Source organism: Peromyscus eremicus, chromosome 17 (assembly GCF_949786415.1).
Source record: "Peromyscus eremicus chromosome 17, PerEre_H2_v1, whole genome shotgun sequence".
In the NCBI taxonomy this organism is placed as follows: Eukaryota; Metazoa; Chordata; class Mammalia; order Rodentia; family Cricetidae; genus Peromyscus; species Peromyscus eremicus.
This window is the reverse complement of record NC_081433.1, coordinates 55,296,494-55,311,835: the sequence shown is the minus strand read 5'-3', so window position 1 is coordinate 55,311,835 and position 15,342 is coordinate 55,296,494. Positions and strand designations below refer to the sequence as shown.

The following is a 15,342-nucleotide window of genomic DNA, read 5'->3' as shown; positions in this document are numbered from 1 at the left end:
GGGTGGAATCTGTGGCAGTGGGCCTATGTTCAGGGGTGAGGGTTACCTGTCAGAAGTTGCTGAAGTCTTAGGGAGCTCCTGAGTTTGAGAGAACCAGCCATGCTGTGTCCCTCTCCTTAAAGAACAGATCCTGTCTGGGGGCTGCTCATCCTTGCCACTCTGAATTCTTTTTATTGACCTGGAGCGGCCTCTGCCTGGAGGCATTTTGAAGGTGCCAGGGAGCCTGGGGCTGCTTTACAATTACAATGGCCTGACTTGAATTGCTATTTGTAGAGATGCATGCTCAGCAGAAGGTTTGGCTGTGTCATTCCATGGGTCACAGGGTGTTTCTGAATTTAAGGAGACTTGATTGCTACCAGTAACCCGCCTTCCCCAATTATCAGTAGCCTGCAACTTCAGAGAGAGACGATAAGGGATTAGCTACATTTCATCTAAGCATTTTAGCTCTTTGTAAGTTTTACAGAGAGCCCAAGACCTGATGACAACTCATTGGTATGCTTGCTCTTCTTAGTTCAGTGTTTCTAGCTTTCACTTAAGTGAAGTTACTGTGCCTCAGGAAGATTTTGCTACGCTCAACTTTGTAAAGTTTACTAGAACAAGTTTTCCAGCATCTTCCCTCAGCCAGATCCACTTTGTAAGTGTTCTGATAACTGTTTCTTAGAATCTTAGTCAGTTGTCCCTGCTGTTTGTTCCTTGACCAACCCTAAGATAGCCTCATAATTTGTCACACTGTGTTAGTTCCTATAAACCTGCTTATTTTCTGATATTTTATTGCATATCCAGCAGCATCTTTTTGTTTTGGTTTTTTTTTGGTTTTTGTTTTTCTGGTTTTTTTGAGACAGAGTTTCTCTGTGTAACAGTCCTCGCTGTCCTGGAACTCACTCTGTAGACTAGGCTGGCCTCCCCAGTGCTGGCATTAAAGGAGTGTGCCACCACCGCCCAGCCCAATAGTATCTTAATGGAGCAATTTATATATTTTTTTTCTTAAATGACTTTTTTCTTTTTTTATTTCTTGGTGTTCTGAAACTGAGTCTTAGACTATAACTTGTGATAACTTGAACTTCTGTAGTTCCATTCGAGCTAGCCATAAACTCATGGGAGTCCTCCTGCCTCACCTGCCAGAGTACTTGCTGAGATTATGGTCATAAACTATCATCTCCCACTGCCCTTTCCTCTTTATGCATCCTATCTACCCAATTGATAGCAAAAGCACTATACACAGTCTCCTCCATAATATTAATATCTTCTGTATCATATGTTGTATAACTGCCTATTTAGGACATTTTGACTTTTTAAATTGGGAATGGAGCAAACATTATCTGAGCTGTAGATACCAAAAACCCAAAGTACTTTGTGGGGCTTCTATTCAAGTTTAAGCAGAGTGCTTGTAATCCTTGTGATAAATTTATGCAAGTATTAAGTAATCAAAGGATAATTAATCAGTAGAGTATTTGTCTCCCATGCCCAATGCTGGGGGTTGAATCCCAGGAGACAGGAGAGAGTGAGACAGAGTAAGGAGAGAGTTTGTTATGAAGGAAGCAGACACTGTGCTGCAGAAGTGGGGAGAAGACAGACTCCTGGATGAACTAACACTTGAGCAGAGCCCTAACTGAAGTGAAGGTGTAGGTCATGATGTTATCCTGGAAAGAAACGTTTTATTACGTGATAGTATGAGCTTTGCTCTAACTAGATTAAAAAAATCTCATGTTTCTACAATGAACATATCTGTTTTCCTGAATAAATAAATAAAAGGATATGCTGTTATTGTGATACTTCCCCTCACCCCCTTTTTTTAAACACCTAAATAATGTGCACACTCTGGTTCCCTTCTACATTGTTTTCAAAGCCAGTCATTTACATTTATCCTGGACTTACAGCAGTGGCCACCCATGAAATCACCCCCTGAGTGAGAGCGGAGTGCTGCATATATGAGTTCAGTTTGAATGTCCTTTGCTTATTAATACCTGGATAGAGAATTCTCACTGGGCGGTGGTGGCACACGCCTTTAATCCCAGCACTAGGGAGGCAGAGCCAGGCGGATCTCTGTGAGTTCGAGGCCAGCCTGGGCTACCAAGTGAGTTCCAGGAAAGGCGCAAAGCTACACAGAGAAACCCTGTCTCGGAAAACCAAAAAAAAAAAAAAAAATTCTCCATCAGTTTGTTACTTCTGCTAATTCCTTGATACCTCAGTGGCAGGACAGGGCATAGGACTAAATGGATACAAATAATGTGTTAATATGTCGTATTTTATACCCTCTCCCAGGGAAACTAAATGTGCTAAATGTCCCTTTTCCTTTAAAAAGTGGTCACACTCCCCAAGAATTTATTCTCGCTCGCCTAGCAGATAGAGATTAATCACCAATAGCTCCTTAATAGGGGCGGAGCCTCAAGAGGGCCTCCTCATCCATGCTAGAACTTTGACTGGGTTGATCGTTGCTGTTATGAGTTCATGGCTGCATCAGCCATGTCACAGATGACAGCATTTTCCAGACTTCCTCCCATCCTCCTACTCTCACATTCTTTCTGCCTACACGTTGAAGATGTTCCCTCAGACTTGGCAGGGAAAGGTTTGAGGGGGAATGACTTGGGGGATTGATAATGGTGTCCGAAATAGGCCTGGGCACTTAAAATCATTTCTTTATCCCCAGCACTTTGACTAGTTATGCATCTTTCCACTGACTGCAAAAAGAAGCTCCCTCTGACCATGCTTGAGAGCAACAACCCACCTTGATAAGTAGAAACACAAAAATTCAGAAGGAAGCTTGATGACATGACCATTGAGCAAACTAAGAAGAGTAGGTTTTACCATAGGGCCTATGACTCCCGAGTCATGGGCCTTTGGATAGCGTTACAGTAATGGCTGTAATTCCCTCCTGAATCAGGCTGCAAATCAAATCAGAAAGTGGTCAGTTACTCTAATAGTTATGTCCTGTTAATCCAGTAGGTCCATCTTGCTGGTAGTTGGTATTGTAGCCGGTAGAATCTAGCAGTTAGTTAGACCAGTGATGTCTTTTCTCCTCCAGGAGCATGCATAGTACCTTCCGGTACCATGAAAGCTCACTAGCAGGAAATTTCCTGATCTATTTGAGATTTATTTCTTTAGAATCTGCAACTAAAGTATATACACACATTTTTTTTTAGGGGTAGAATGTGTCCCAAACTTATTCATATGCTTGGAACAGCTGAACAACATTGTAAATATGAAACTAGTGACATTTTCATATTACAAGTTTAAAACCAAAAATATTAAGTGGGCAGTATTTATAGTAAGAGAAATTGTAGGCATCAGGGTGCTAATCAACTTCAAGTGCCTTCCTCTAGTTCAGAAGGCTTTGTGAGGCTGTCGGGGGCTTTGGGCTAAGATATTCTTCTAGTCCTCTCCCTTCATGTTCTGTTCTCTGTCAATCATGTAAGCATATTCATGTCATATAAAAGAAGGAAATCTTTTTCTGGGAAAGCAATAGGTATAGGTTAGGCTGCCCCAGTTTTTCCTTTAATAAAATACAAGTAACTGAGCCAGCAAGACTATCCTTACCTTACAGAGAAAGAATATAAGGGTCAAATGATTTTTTAATATGTAAATTGCCTCGTGTTTCAAAGGAAATCAATTTAGAAATATAATGTTACAATAGTAGTATTGTGTTCTTACCACCCTGTTATAAACCTGGGAATGACTAATACTATCATTTGCTTAATACTGTGTGACTCATCTCCCCCTGTAGCTTCTGTTATGCTCAGCTTGGACTCAGTTGCTTCCAGCGCTAATTGGAGAGTACTGGAGCTCTGCTCTGCTAATAAAGATGGAATATTATGGTAGTCCTTATGCTTGAGGATGTTTTGTTAGGGATAAGTATGCATTGATTGCCTGTAACTCCCTTTATGGATTCCTGTATCTGTCATCTATGACTAACCTAAATCTTTGCAAACCAATTGCACAAAACAAATTCTGCACACCTGAACTGTCACCTGCCAGATAGGTACCTGGAGGATTTTGCTGAGATTTGAGACAGGATCACTGGGGAAATAAAGTAATTTTTAAAGATTTCTCCATGAACCTAATGAAATTGGAAGAGTCTTGCATTGGAACTGTCCCAGCTCCATATTTCTGCTGCCGGTTGGCCTGGCAGTGCCTGCATTGTTAACCTTCAGACAATGTGAACTCTTTCTCTTTAATGTTGGTATGGCTTACTGACCTCTACCCTCAAAGGAAAAAGAGGTTTGTCATTTTACACAGACAAATAGCATGTTTTCAAGACAGCAGATGAGAAATGCTGGTGTTTTAAATGAGGAAATAGGTAATGTGAATATTTTATTTTTGCCTACTGTGCCTTTCTGATTTAAAGCTGAAAAAGCAGATGATTAGGGAACTCAGTGAGGAATGGTTGAAAATGGTACAAGATTGTGTAGTCTTTGCACTGTTTAGGGATGTGGTGTGCCTTCTCTACAGAAGTGCACAGTCCAGATACACATTTCCCTTTGTTATGAAGACCCTTGCACTTCTTAGGGGTGCAGTGTGCCTGCCCTACAGAAGTGCATAGTCCAGATACACATTTCACCTTTTCATGAAGGCTCTTGCATTGCTTAGGATGTGGTGTACCTTCTCTACAAAAGTGTGCAATCCAGATACACATTTCACCTTTTCATGAAGGCTCTTGCATTGCTTAGGGATGTGGTGTACCTTCTCTACAAAAGTGTGCAGTCCAGATACACATTTCACCTTTTTATGAAGGCTCTTGCATTGCTTAGGATGTGGTATACCTTCTCTACAAAAGTGCACAGTCCCAGATACACATTTCACATTTTTATGAAGGCTCTTGCATTGCTTAGGATGTGGTGTACCTTCTCTACAGACGTGCACAGCCCCAGATACACATTCCACCTTTTTATGAAGGCTTTTGCACTGCTTAGGAATTTGGTGTACCTTCTCTACAGACGTGCACAGTCCAGATACACATTTCCCTTTGTTATGAAGGCTCTTGCATTGCTTAGGGATCTGGTGTACCCTCTCTACAGAAGTGCACAGCCCCGGATACACATTTCCCTTTGCTATGGAGACTCGTGGTAAACTGAAGGCAGGACGTTATTCACAGCATGTTATAGTTCCACATGAGGTCCTTCAGTGTGGAATGTAACAATTGGTTTGTGATATTGAAGAGCCAGTGATAGTTTCACTATGGACCGTCTCTAGAGCCACTGCTAGCTTTTAGTTTGCAGAAAAATATATATGTGTATGAAAGTTATAGAAGAATAATCACAGAATCTTGTTGGTCTTTTTCAATTTTATTTTAACCCGAAGAGAGGGCAAGAAACAATGCCCCTGCCAGGACTGATAGTCAAGGGGTATGTACTGATGCAATTATATAGCCCATTATATAAATATCTCTGCGATTATTTGAGGCAGTGTTTTTCCTGAGAGTCCACTCTTGCTGAATCAGCTTGTAAATAATCTAATTACCCTTCTGTCTCATAGCAATCCAAGACACTTTGCCCTAGATCCAGTTTAACCTGCCTTGGCCTGAGCACACAGCAGAGTGAAAGTGCCCAGTGATGGGGGCGGGGGAAACACATGCTCTGAGTTCTATGTGGATCTCAGATTTAACACCAGCAAAAGTGGGTTGCAGTCAAGGCTCCCTTATAGAGTTCATGTTTTAGCGTATACATGTGGAATATGTGAATGGTTGCTACATGGTATGTTCACAGTAAACATTAGCTGCTGCCCTTATTACTATGACCACAATGTTTGTACTATTGATGTTTATGTTATTATTCTCTAGAAATGTTGGAGAGAGCAGACACAAGGATATGCCTCTATTCTAAGACTGTAGCTTTGATCAGGGATGCATTTGAAGGCCCCACATTTCAGAGAGACTAAAGATCGCATGTAAATCCCCTCCCCTCCAGTCTCGCTACCTCCTTCCCAGCTCCTCCTTCCTCCGATGTCCACAACATGTTTATTGGTCTGAGTTGCCCATTGAAATAGCTTTGGAATCTTCAAGTGAACAACCTACCAGACAGCTTTCTTAACTTTTCAGAACTGCACTAATAATTATAGTTATAGAGATGTTGGTATGGGTTAAAGATCATTACTTACCTGAAAGGTTGCTGTAGATCACTTAGAACAGTTATATTCAAGGCTAGCCTCGCAGCCATAGCAGGACTTGGGTAGTCTCTTTCCCTTTCTTCCTCCGTTTCTTTATTTTAATATACTTCAGACCTCTGTGCTCTGGCCCTTTTCTCCTGCCTGTACTACTGTAAATGCCTCCCGGCTGATTGCCTTGTTCTACTTTCTCTTTCCCTGTCCTTACCCTCATACATTCTATATTGTGCTCCAACTAAATTCTTCCTAGGTTACAAAGTTCATGAACACATGTCTTTTAAAAGAAAGAACTAGAAACTCTATTTTTCACTATATGTTGACCTACAGATTGTAAACTTTCCCATTATAACACTTTTGAAAGTGATAGAGCAAATATTTTTAAACACCCTTTAAATAAAAATGGATGGCTCTGTAACAATCAAAGGGAAATCCAGTGAGGTTCAGAGTAACAGTGAGTCCAGGTCCCGAGACATGAACTCACCAGCCTCACCTAAGCCTCCAGTCAGTATTGGATTAGAGATGGAGGAGGAGTGGTTGGAATACTGGAGTTAGACCCACATAGCAGGTAGCAGCAAAGGACAATGACATGGAGAATATGACGGAGCAGCTGAGAAACGCTTAGAAGGAAGGAAGGTCAAGCAAGGTATGTATCTATACCTTGTATACAAACATGTATCTATATCCCCAGCTCTGGGATGGTAGAGGTAGGTGGATCCCTGGAGGTCACTGGCCAAACAATCTAACCAATCCAAGAGCCATGATTTCAGTGAGAGGCCTTGTCACAAAAAAGGGAGGGAGAGAGGAAGAGAGTCACTATCAACCTGTTACCTCCATGTGCGTATGCATATTGACATATATGTACATGCTGGACACACACAGGGTCAGGAGGAATAAATCATGGAAAGTGAAAGAAGCCTTTGAGAGCCTGGGGATGTAGCTCAGTGGCAGTGTGGGGCCTATCCGCCACCAAGACCCTGTGTTCTAATTCCCAGAATTGACAACCAGAAACAAAAGCAAAAATTCAAAGAACAGCCGGGCGGTGGTGGCGCACGCCTTTAATCCCAGCACTCGGGAGGCAGAGGCAGGCGGATCTCTGTGAGTTCGAGGCCAGCCTGGGCTACCAAGTGAGTCCCAGGAAAGGCACAAAGCTACACAGAGAAACCCTGTCTCGAAAAACCAAAAAAAAAAAAAAAAAAAAAAAAAAAAAAATTCAAAGAACAACAAAATACTTGTAGAAGTGAGAAGTCAGAATGGGTGTTAGGCATTAGATGGTCGAGGTATTAGCAATAGCCAAGGGACACAATAAGATTTAAAGACGCAATGGCTAAGGGTTTCTCAAAATGATGTACTAAAGAGTTAAACTAAAAGAAACTCATGATCAAACATAATTTTGAGGTTGCTAGTAGATATGGCTACAATTTTAAGAAAAATATCGCTTTTATAAACAAAAGTAAAGGTTAGCTGCTAACATGCCCTTACTAAAGGAATTACTAAGTCCAGACTTCAAGGACTACTTGAAGATGCCCTAGAAAGATGTAATGAATGAAGGAAAAAGCAGATATGGAGGTACATCTGAATAGACAGTAGCAAATGGCAAAATAATGTCTATTTCGGTAGTATTTTAAGCTAAGCTAATAAATGCTACTGTTACATAGGTTGGAGGCAGATGCCTGGAATTAGTCCTTGCAAGGCTCTCATATTTACAGGAAATAATTCAACTGAACTACCCTTGATGGACTTGGAAGTATGAGAGCTAAAAACTGCTATGTAAGCATGATCTTGGCGTTAAATTGTATCTTTTTGTGGTTTTGTAAAACACTCTCTCACCCTAGATAGCAGGATGTTTATTCAAATATTTCTATATTTGACACCCTGCTTTCACTCAAATGTTGGGGTTCCTGTAGATTCGTGGTCTTTCCCCTCATGCTCCCATTGTATATTTTACATAACTGTAGTTGACAGTACTTCGCCCAGCTAGCTGTATGTACTCGATAGCACATGAACTTCAGAGTCAGTCTCCATGCATCCCACAGTTGTCGTTCTGAGGAGCAGTGCTCTTCATTCCTGGTGTCAAGTGGGGCCTCACTTCATGCAGTCTCAATAGCAACTCTATGGAGATGGTAGAGGGTGGAAATCAGAGGGCCTCCCAGCCTACTCCCATGCACAGTGGTCCTCCTTTTCCCAATTCACTTATTCACACCCACAGTCCCCTGAGAAAATAGAGGGGATAATAGCTCCTTACTCTTAGCATTGTGGTGAGAAGCCTTACTGCAAACTGGCTGTAGTCCGATGAACACTTGCTTGTTAGGAGGATTGCAAATTGCTTTATTTAAGTCTTAAACAACTCGATTATAATTGACCAGACCACATCAATTACAACTATAAAAGACTATAATTATAACCATAAAAGGCCAGATTAAGTCTTCCACTTCTGTGGAACATGGAAAAGTAGCTAGTGCCATTAAGATGATTGGCACTGGTCCTCAGGGGCGGGGTTCAGGTTGATTTTTCACATGAGCTGCTCCTCAGAATCTGTTTACGATAGATGCACTATGGTGATGCTAAAGAACCTTTACTTGGCTTCTTAGACATAGTGCTACTTTATGGTAGAAAAATAGATTTGTGGATCTTTGCATTGAAGTTATCTCAAGATCTCATACACTAATCTTAGAGCCCCAGGGAAAGCTTTTCAACACTAGGACCTATATAAACATCTCATAGGAAACAGGCTTTTCTCTGCTTCTCACCAGTGTTTAGCCAGGGCTTTCCTTATCCAAAGTTATACAAATTATCCATACAGTTTAATGTATGGGCTAAAGTCCTCAGGGATTGTGTGAATTTTCAGGGAGGGGGTCATTTTTGAGATAGTGTGAACTCTAGACTGGGCCATGCTAGTTCAGAGTCCGCTTCGCATCGGGTGACATAGCCCATGGTCACTCCTATGTGCATGAGTCTCGTATGGGCAGGATCAGAATTTATCATCTGCTAAAGTGCCATGACTTACCTACTAAATTTTCCTTCATGTTAGTCTCTTTTTTTTTAACCAAAGGAAATTGTAATGTGCCTTTTTTTTAAACAATTTTTTTTCAGCACATACCTTCAAACTTCACCTAGTAGAAACAGAAGGATGGTATTTTCTATTTCCCCTGAAACCTGCAGAGCGGATGTTTTGAGGTCTTTCTTGCCAGGTGGCTATCTCAGTGTGCTGCTGGCAGGAACACTGGGACTCTGTAGGTGGAGAGTTGCCTAGATCCCAAGCCGAGAGTCCTGAGAACTCAGCTGAAAGAGATTTGTATATGAATATTTCCTAAATTAATCAGGTGCCCAAGATAAAGAAAGCCAAATGTATGCTAAAGGGATATGAGTAAATGCACCTCAAAAAATGTGTTTGAGCTAACATGTTCAGGAGAACAACATTCAGGTGATAACATTTCCTAGTCACATATTTCAGTTTTATTGGAATAAATAGTAAACTTCTGTCTGATCTGTGGTTTTGCTTGAGTGATTTGTTGAGTTAATAGAATGTGTTAAGTGAATAGAGAAAAATCTGCTTTGTATTCTAGAATAATAAAAGGAATATAAAGACTTATGAATGAGTCGATTTTAGGAATCTTTTGAGATAGTGTCTAAATCTGCTTATACTATACAAGGATCTGTGATCTAAAGATTAAGTCTGTCTGGTCTCAAATCATTCTGAGTCTAGGGAAAGAGACATTTAGGTGGGGAAACAAAGGACAATCGCACTGTGGTAATATCAGCATCAGAGTTCTACAGTCTGCATGAAAGTGATCACAGAGCTATGCTTTGGTGGGAGCCTTGTGAGAGAAATGCCAAGGGAGGAGTCCTTTCATAATCACGTGTCCCTAATCTACTTAGTTTAGGTTTTTTGTTTTTGTTTCTGTCTTTCTGGGAGTCATCTCTCCTGAAGAACAGCAGGTAGAGCTCTGTTTCCAGCACCTCTTCCTTCCAATTGTGTGACTGTGAGCAAGACGACACTTTCTCTGCTCACTTTTACAAAGAGGAAAGTCATAATGCCTGCTTGGCAGGATTACTGGGAGGATGAAGTACAACAATACGTGAAAGTGTTTTAGAACAAATAGCTTTAAAGGAATTTTTAGTTTTCATTCTGTTGATAGCTAACAAACCAGGAATATTGAAAAAAAAAAAAACAATCATCATGTTGAAGTTTTAAACTGTTCTTCTAAAATGCTGATTTTTGTCGACTAAACTTTTACATTTCCCTTCCTTAGCTCCAAGAGGAAAGCGGGGATGGAAAACCTTCTATGCTGTCCTGAAGGGAACAGTTCTTTACTTACAAAAGGTAAAGTACAGTGGGTAAAACCAAAATTACTGCTGTGAGGACACTGTGTCAAAAACATAGGTGCACATATGTCTTCCTGCAGTGACGGTTTATTGAAGTCCATGAGCTATGTCAATTACTTTGCCTGTAACTCACCAGATAACCCTGACTTTACTTGATAAGGGCCCTTGGCAATCAGAAGTTCTTTTCTTCTCATCTTAATTACAACTAACTCCCAGAGCACACAGTGATATATAGAAATGACTTTAAGAGAATTAAAGAGACTACTTAAGGCAAAGGCAGAGAACAGATGTACACTCAGAGTCACATGGGGCAGAGTCATGTGGTGATGTATTACTGGTCCAGTACCTGCGGAAGTTGTTAGAGGGGGTTCAGAGCAGAGCTTATTCAAGCCCAGGTATAGAACCCTGCCAAGTTGAAGTCCCTGGAACAGGCGTTAGGAGCTTATCTCTTAGATCCTATAATGCATGCACTGAATAATATGTCCACTCAGTAGATGATGGTGATAATGGGGTTATAATGGTCTGGTGTATTCGGCAGGTTCACTAGACTAGGTTTTCTGATAGGATTTTGATATGCACATGGGTTCCTGATCTACTTCAATAAATTCATAGGGGGTAACTATTTTCTTTGCATGAACAAGTTATTAGTCTGTCTTGTGGTTTGTGCTGGGCAAGTAGTGGTTTTTAACCACACAAACAAGATGTAGAGTCATTCCTCATTAGTATTTTCATTCCAAATACAGGCGACAAACTTCTGCTGTGTAATGTGAAGTCACTTGGACTAGGCTTAGCATGCAAGTCCTGTTCCATTTAGTATGGAATCTCTTAAAGCTTGTCAACCACTTAGAACAAGGGATAGCCTGATCATACCCAACCGAGCTATATGAAACACTGACTTAAACATGTATCCTTTTATGCTAAGGTATACAAAAAAGCCACCTCAAACACCCATAGGACTGTTAAATTGATGCTTAGAATCTCTCTGTCTCTCTGTCTCTCTGTGTCTGTGTCTGTGTGTGTCTGTCTCTCTCTCTCTCTCTCTCTCTCTCTCTCTCTCTCTCTCTCTGTGTGTGTGTGTGTGTGTGTGTGTGTGTGTTGGTAAAAATTAAAGTTTTATGGATATGGATATACACATGATTAGGAAAGTGGATAGGAAATAGATAGGCTCTGTTCTAATTGTTCCATAGGCAATATAGCAAGCAAGACCTTAGATACAGACCAGTGAATAAGGCCTAATTCCATAGATATTTATCATATAAATTGATTATCCTTTAGTGTATTATTTAACTACCTTACTTGCACTCACACCTGTACATACACACACGTTTTTATGTCCTGAAACTTTTTCACTTGAGAATTCAGATGTGCTCCAAGTTTTCTGGGTACATTTTCTGTAAGATTCCTTTCTTCCAGTTCTAGACCTACAGATCTGTTTATGGTTTAGTTTATGCTTCCTATCTCCATGAAGGGTAGTCTCCAGAGCTTCTAGCTCCTAACTCTATGTGAACAGACACAGGAAGGTTAAGTGATAACTATATACTTAACTAGAAGCTGTTCACCACTTATTAAAGGCCAACAGGATTTTATACACACTATATTATGAAGAGGCAGAGATGAATTAGGACTGAGAAGAAGAAAGATACTAATATCAGGATTATATGATGATTTTAGAGAGAGGGACATGAAAAGAAATTAATAAGATGGTATATACCCTATGAAATTTTAAAAATATTTTTAAACATTTATATTTTTAATGATGTGTATATATGTGTTTGTATGTACATTGTGTGCAGTTGCCCATGGAGTCCAGAAGAGGGTATCAAATGCCCCGGAGTTAGTTACAGATAGTTGTGAACCACCTGATGTGGGTGTTGGGAACTGAACTCCTGTCCTCTAGAAGAGCAGTACAAGTTCTTACTGCTGGGCCATCTTCTGGCACCCTCTTAAATGTTAACACACAAAAGACATTCCTGGCAACATGGCAAGTCCAAAGGTTTTAGGGAAGTATGTGAAGAAATTAATAGGAAGATTATATATATATATAATATATATATGAATATATAAATATGTATGCATATATATTCTTTATATTTATAAAACATTTATAATAGTGCCTTTGAGTACCTTTTAAATGCCTATTGATCATTTGTATATCTTTAGAGAAATTCTATTCAAGAACTTTGTTCTTCAAATAGTATTTTGCTTGTTCTTTCATTTCTGTTTTTGTTTGTTTTGCAAGTGAGTCGTAGATGTTCGCCCATTTCCCAAGGTTACCGTTATTCAATGTTTAGTTGTTCAGTGTAATGTAGTCCTCCTTGTTTGAGCTTGTGGTGGCCTATCTAAAAATCATTACCAAGATTTTCCTGTTTGTTTGTTTTCCTGAGACTTTTGTGGCTTAGGGTCTTAAATTTAGTATTTAATCCCTCTTGTTAATATTTTAGTTTACTCTAAGATGTAAATGGATGGACAGATTTCCCAGCTTTCTTCCGGGTGTATCACTGGTCCCTGTGAAAGATTTGGTCCTGTATCAATGGGACTTCCCCAGGCTCACCCTTCTGCACGTTGCTCTGCCTTCAGACGATGCTGTGCTGGAGCTCTGTGACAGGTTTTTAGTTCAATACCATGATTCCTCCCTCGTTCATTCTTTCTCTAGATTGTCTTGGATGCTTGAGGTTCTCTGTCAATATAGAATTTATTTTTAATTTCTGTAAAATATGTCAATAAAGTATTGATTCCTTTGAATAATACAGATATTTCAAAAAACATTACATTTTCCAGTCCTGAGCATGACCAGTCTTTCTATCTTTTCTTTTCTTTGTCATTTCATTCAGCAGTGCTTTACAGTTTCTAGTTTATGAATCTTCTGTTATGGTTGCTTATTCCTAATGTTTTTATGTTTATTGGCACTTTTCTAAATGGGATTATAAATTCCTCTTCAGGTTGTTTCCTGTTAGTGTGTAGAAATGCAACTGATTTTGTGTGTTAGTTTATATTATGCAACATTGCTGATTTTATCAGTTCTAGTGGGTTTTTGGTGGATTATAGATTATTTTACATAATCAGCATATCAAACTGTGCCTAGTTTTTAAATAATTTCATCATGATATTGGTAAAGTATATTGAATTTTGTTAAGTACGTTTCAAGGATTTGTTAAGGCATATAAATATAAATGAGAATCTCATTATGAGATTTTTTTTATATTTTGGTTGATTTTCTTATGCTAAATTATGCTCTATCCTTACGGATAAATACTTCTAGTTTGGATCTTTGATTGTTTTAATGTACCATTGAATTCAGCCTGCTATGGTTATGGCCAGGATTTTGCATCTATGTTCATCAGGAATATTGGCTGGTAATTTTCTTTTGTATGCATATATTTGGTTTCACAGTGATGCTAGCCCCTAAGATAAGTTTGGATATGTTCCCTCTTCTGTGCTTTGGAAATGTCTAAAAACTATTGGCATTAATTCTTCAACTGTTTGGTGGGATTAATTCACTGCTGGGGCCATCTGGTACCAGGCTCGTTTTTGTTGCAAGGTTTTTTGGGTTTTGTTATTTTGGGTTTTTTTGTTTTTGTTTTTGTTTTTTGTTTTTTACATTATCAAGTTTATATTCTTACTAGTTATAGATATCTTAATCTGTTCTGTTTTTCCATGATTAAACCTTGATGATTGTATGTTTCTAGTGATTTGTCCAATTCTTTTAGATTGTCCAATAAGTTGCTACATAATTGATCATAATACTATTTTCTTAGAAACTTCTTCATTTCAGCATCAAGTACAGTTATTCAACTCTGATTTTATTTATTTGAGTGCTTTCTTTCTTTATTATTTTAACTAAATATTGACCAATTTTGTTTGGGAAAAGATACTTCTTAGAGTCCACTATTTCTTTCCATTTTTTTTTCTACTCCATATCTTCTCGAACTTTAGTTCATTCCTTCCTTTGATTGTTTAGGCATAAAATTAAGAAATTTAATGTTGCCTGCCTTTGTATTGTAGATGTTCATTGCCAAAAACTCATACTCGAGCTACTTTTTTTTTTTTTTTTTTTTTTAAAGATTTATTTATTTATTATGTATACAGCATGTATCCCTGCAGGCCAGAAGAGGGCACCAGATCTCATTACAGATGGTTGTGAGCCACCATGTGGTTGCTGGGAATTGAACTCAGGACCTCTGGAAGAGCAGACAGTGCTCTTAACCTCTGAGCCATCTCTCCAGCCCCTCGAGCTACTTTTAATGCATCTCCTAACTTTTGATTTTATAGGTTGTGTCTGTTTTTATTTATCTCAAGATAATTTCATTTTTTCTTTTAATTTCTTCAACACATTGGTTCAAATAGTATGGAAGAGAACGTCCACTTTCTACATATTTTCCTCTGCTATTTTTATAGCCTTATAGTGGTAAAATGAGAGTGAGATGATTTTGGTTGTCTTAAGTCTATGACGATTGTTAACGTAACGTGTGATCTATGGTAGAGAGAACATGTGCACAGAAGAAGAATGTTGTATCTCATGTTCTGGACATGTCTAAATATTTCACCTATAGTGTGTTACTAGTCCTCCATGACCTTCTTGGTTTTCTACCTGCCCTTCTCTCTCTTACTGAAGTAGAACTTGGACATCTATGGTTTGCTATTTTTTTCTTCACTTCTGTCAATATTTGATCCATAAGTTTGGGAGAGAGAGGGAAGGGACAGGGAGATAACGATTGATTTTCCTAGTGATTAACTTTATTATCAGTACATTATGGTTCCATTATGTCTCATTTGGCAGTTTTTATTTGAAGTTGATTTTGTCTGGTCTAAGTGGAGTCACTTCTTTTCTGGCTACTGTTTACATGGATTATCTTTTCCATGATTTCACCATAAGGCTGCCTGCTTCTAAATCCAAAGGAAGATGCTTACCGATGGCATTTAGTT

At 39.2% G+C, this 15,342-nt stretch overlaps 1 protein-coding gene across 8 annotated transcripts in view; it reads left to right on the top strand.

The window, feature by feature from the left end:
- Psd3 (pleckstrin and Sec7 domain containing 3) overlaps positions 1–15,342 on the top strand; it is a 383,054-nt gene that overhangs the window by 316,148 nt on the left and 51,564 nt on the right. For all 8 annotated transcript variants that reach the window (XM_059244224.1, XM_059244226.1, XM_059244225.1 and 5 more), the window contains one exon: positions 10,347–10,417. In XM_059244224.1, coding sequence (XP_059100207.1) covers positions 10,347–10,417 — 71 coding nt within the window. The remainder of the gene's footprint in view (positions 1–10,346; positions 10,418–15,342) is intronic.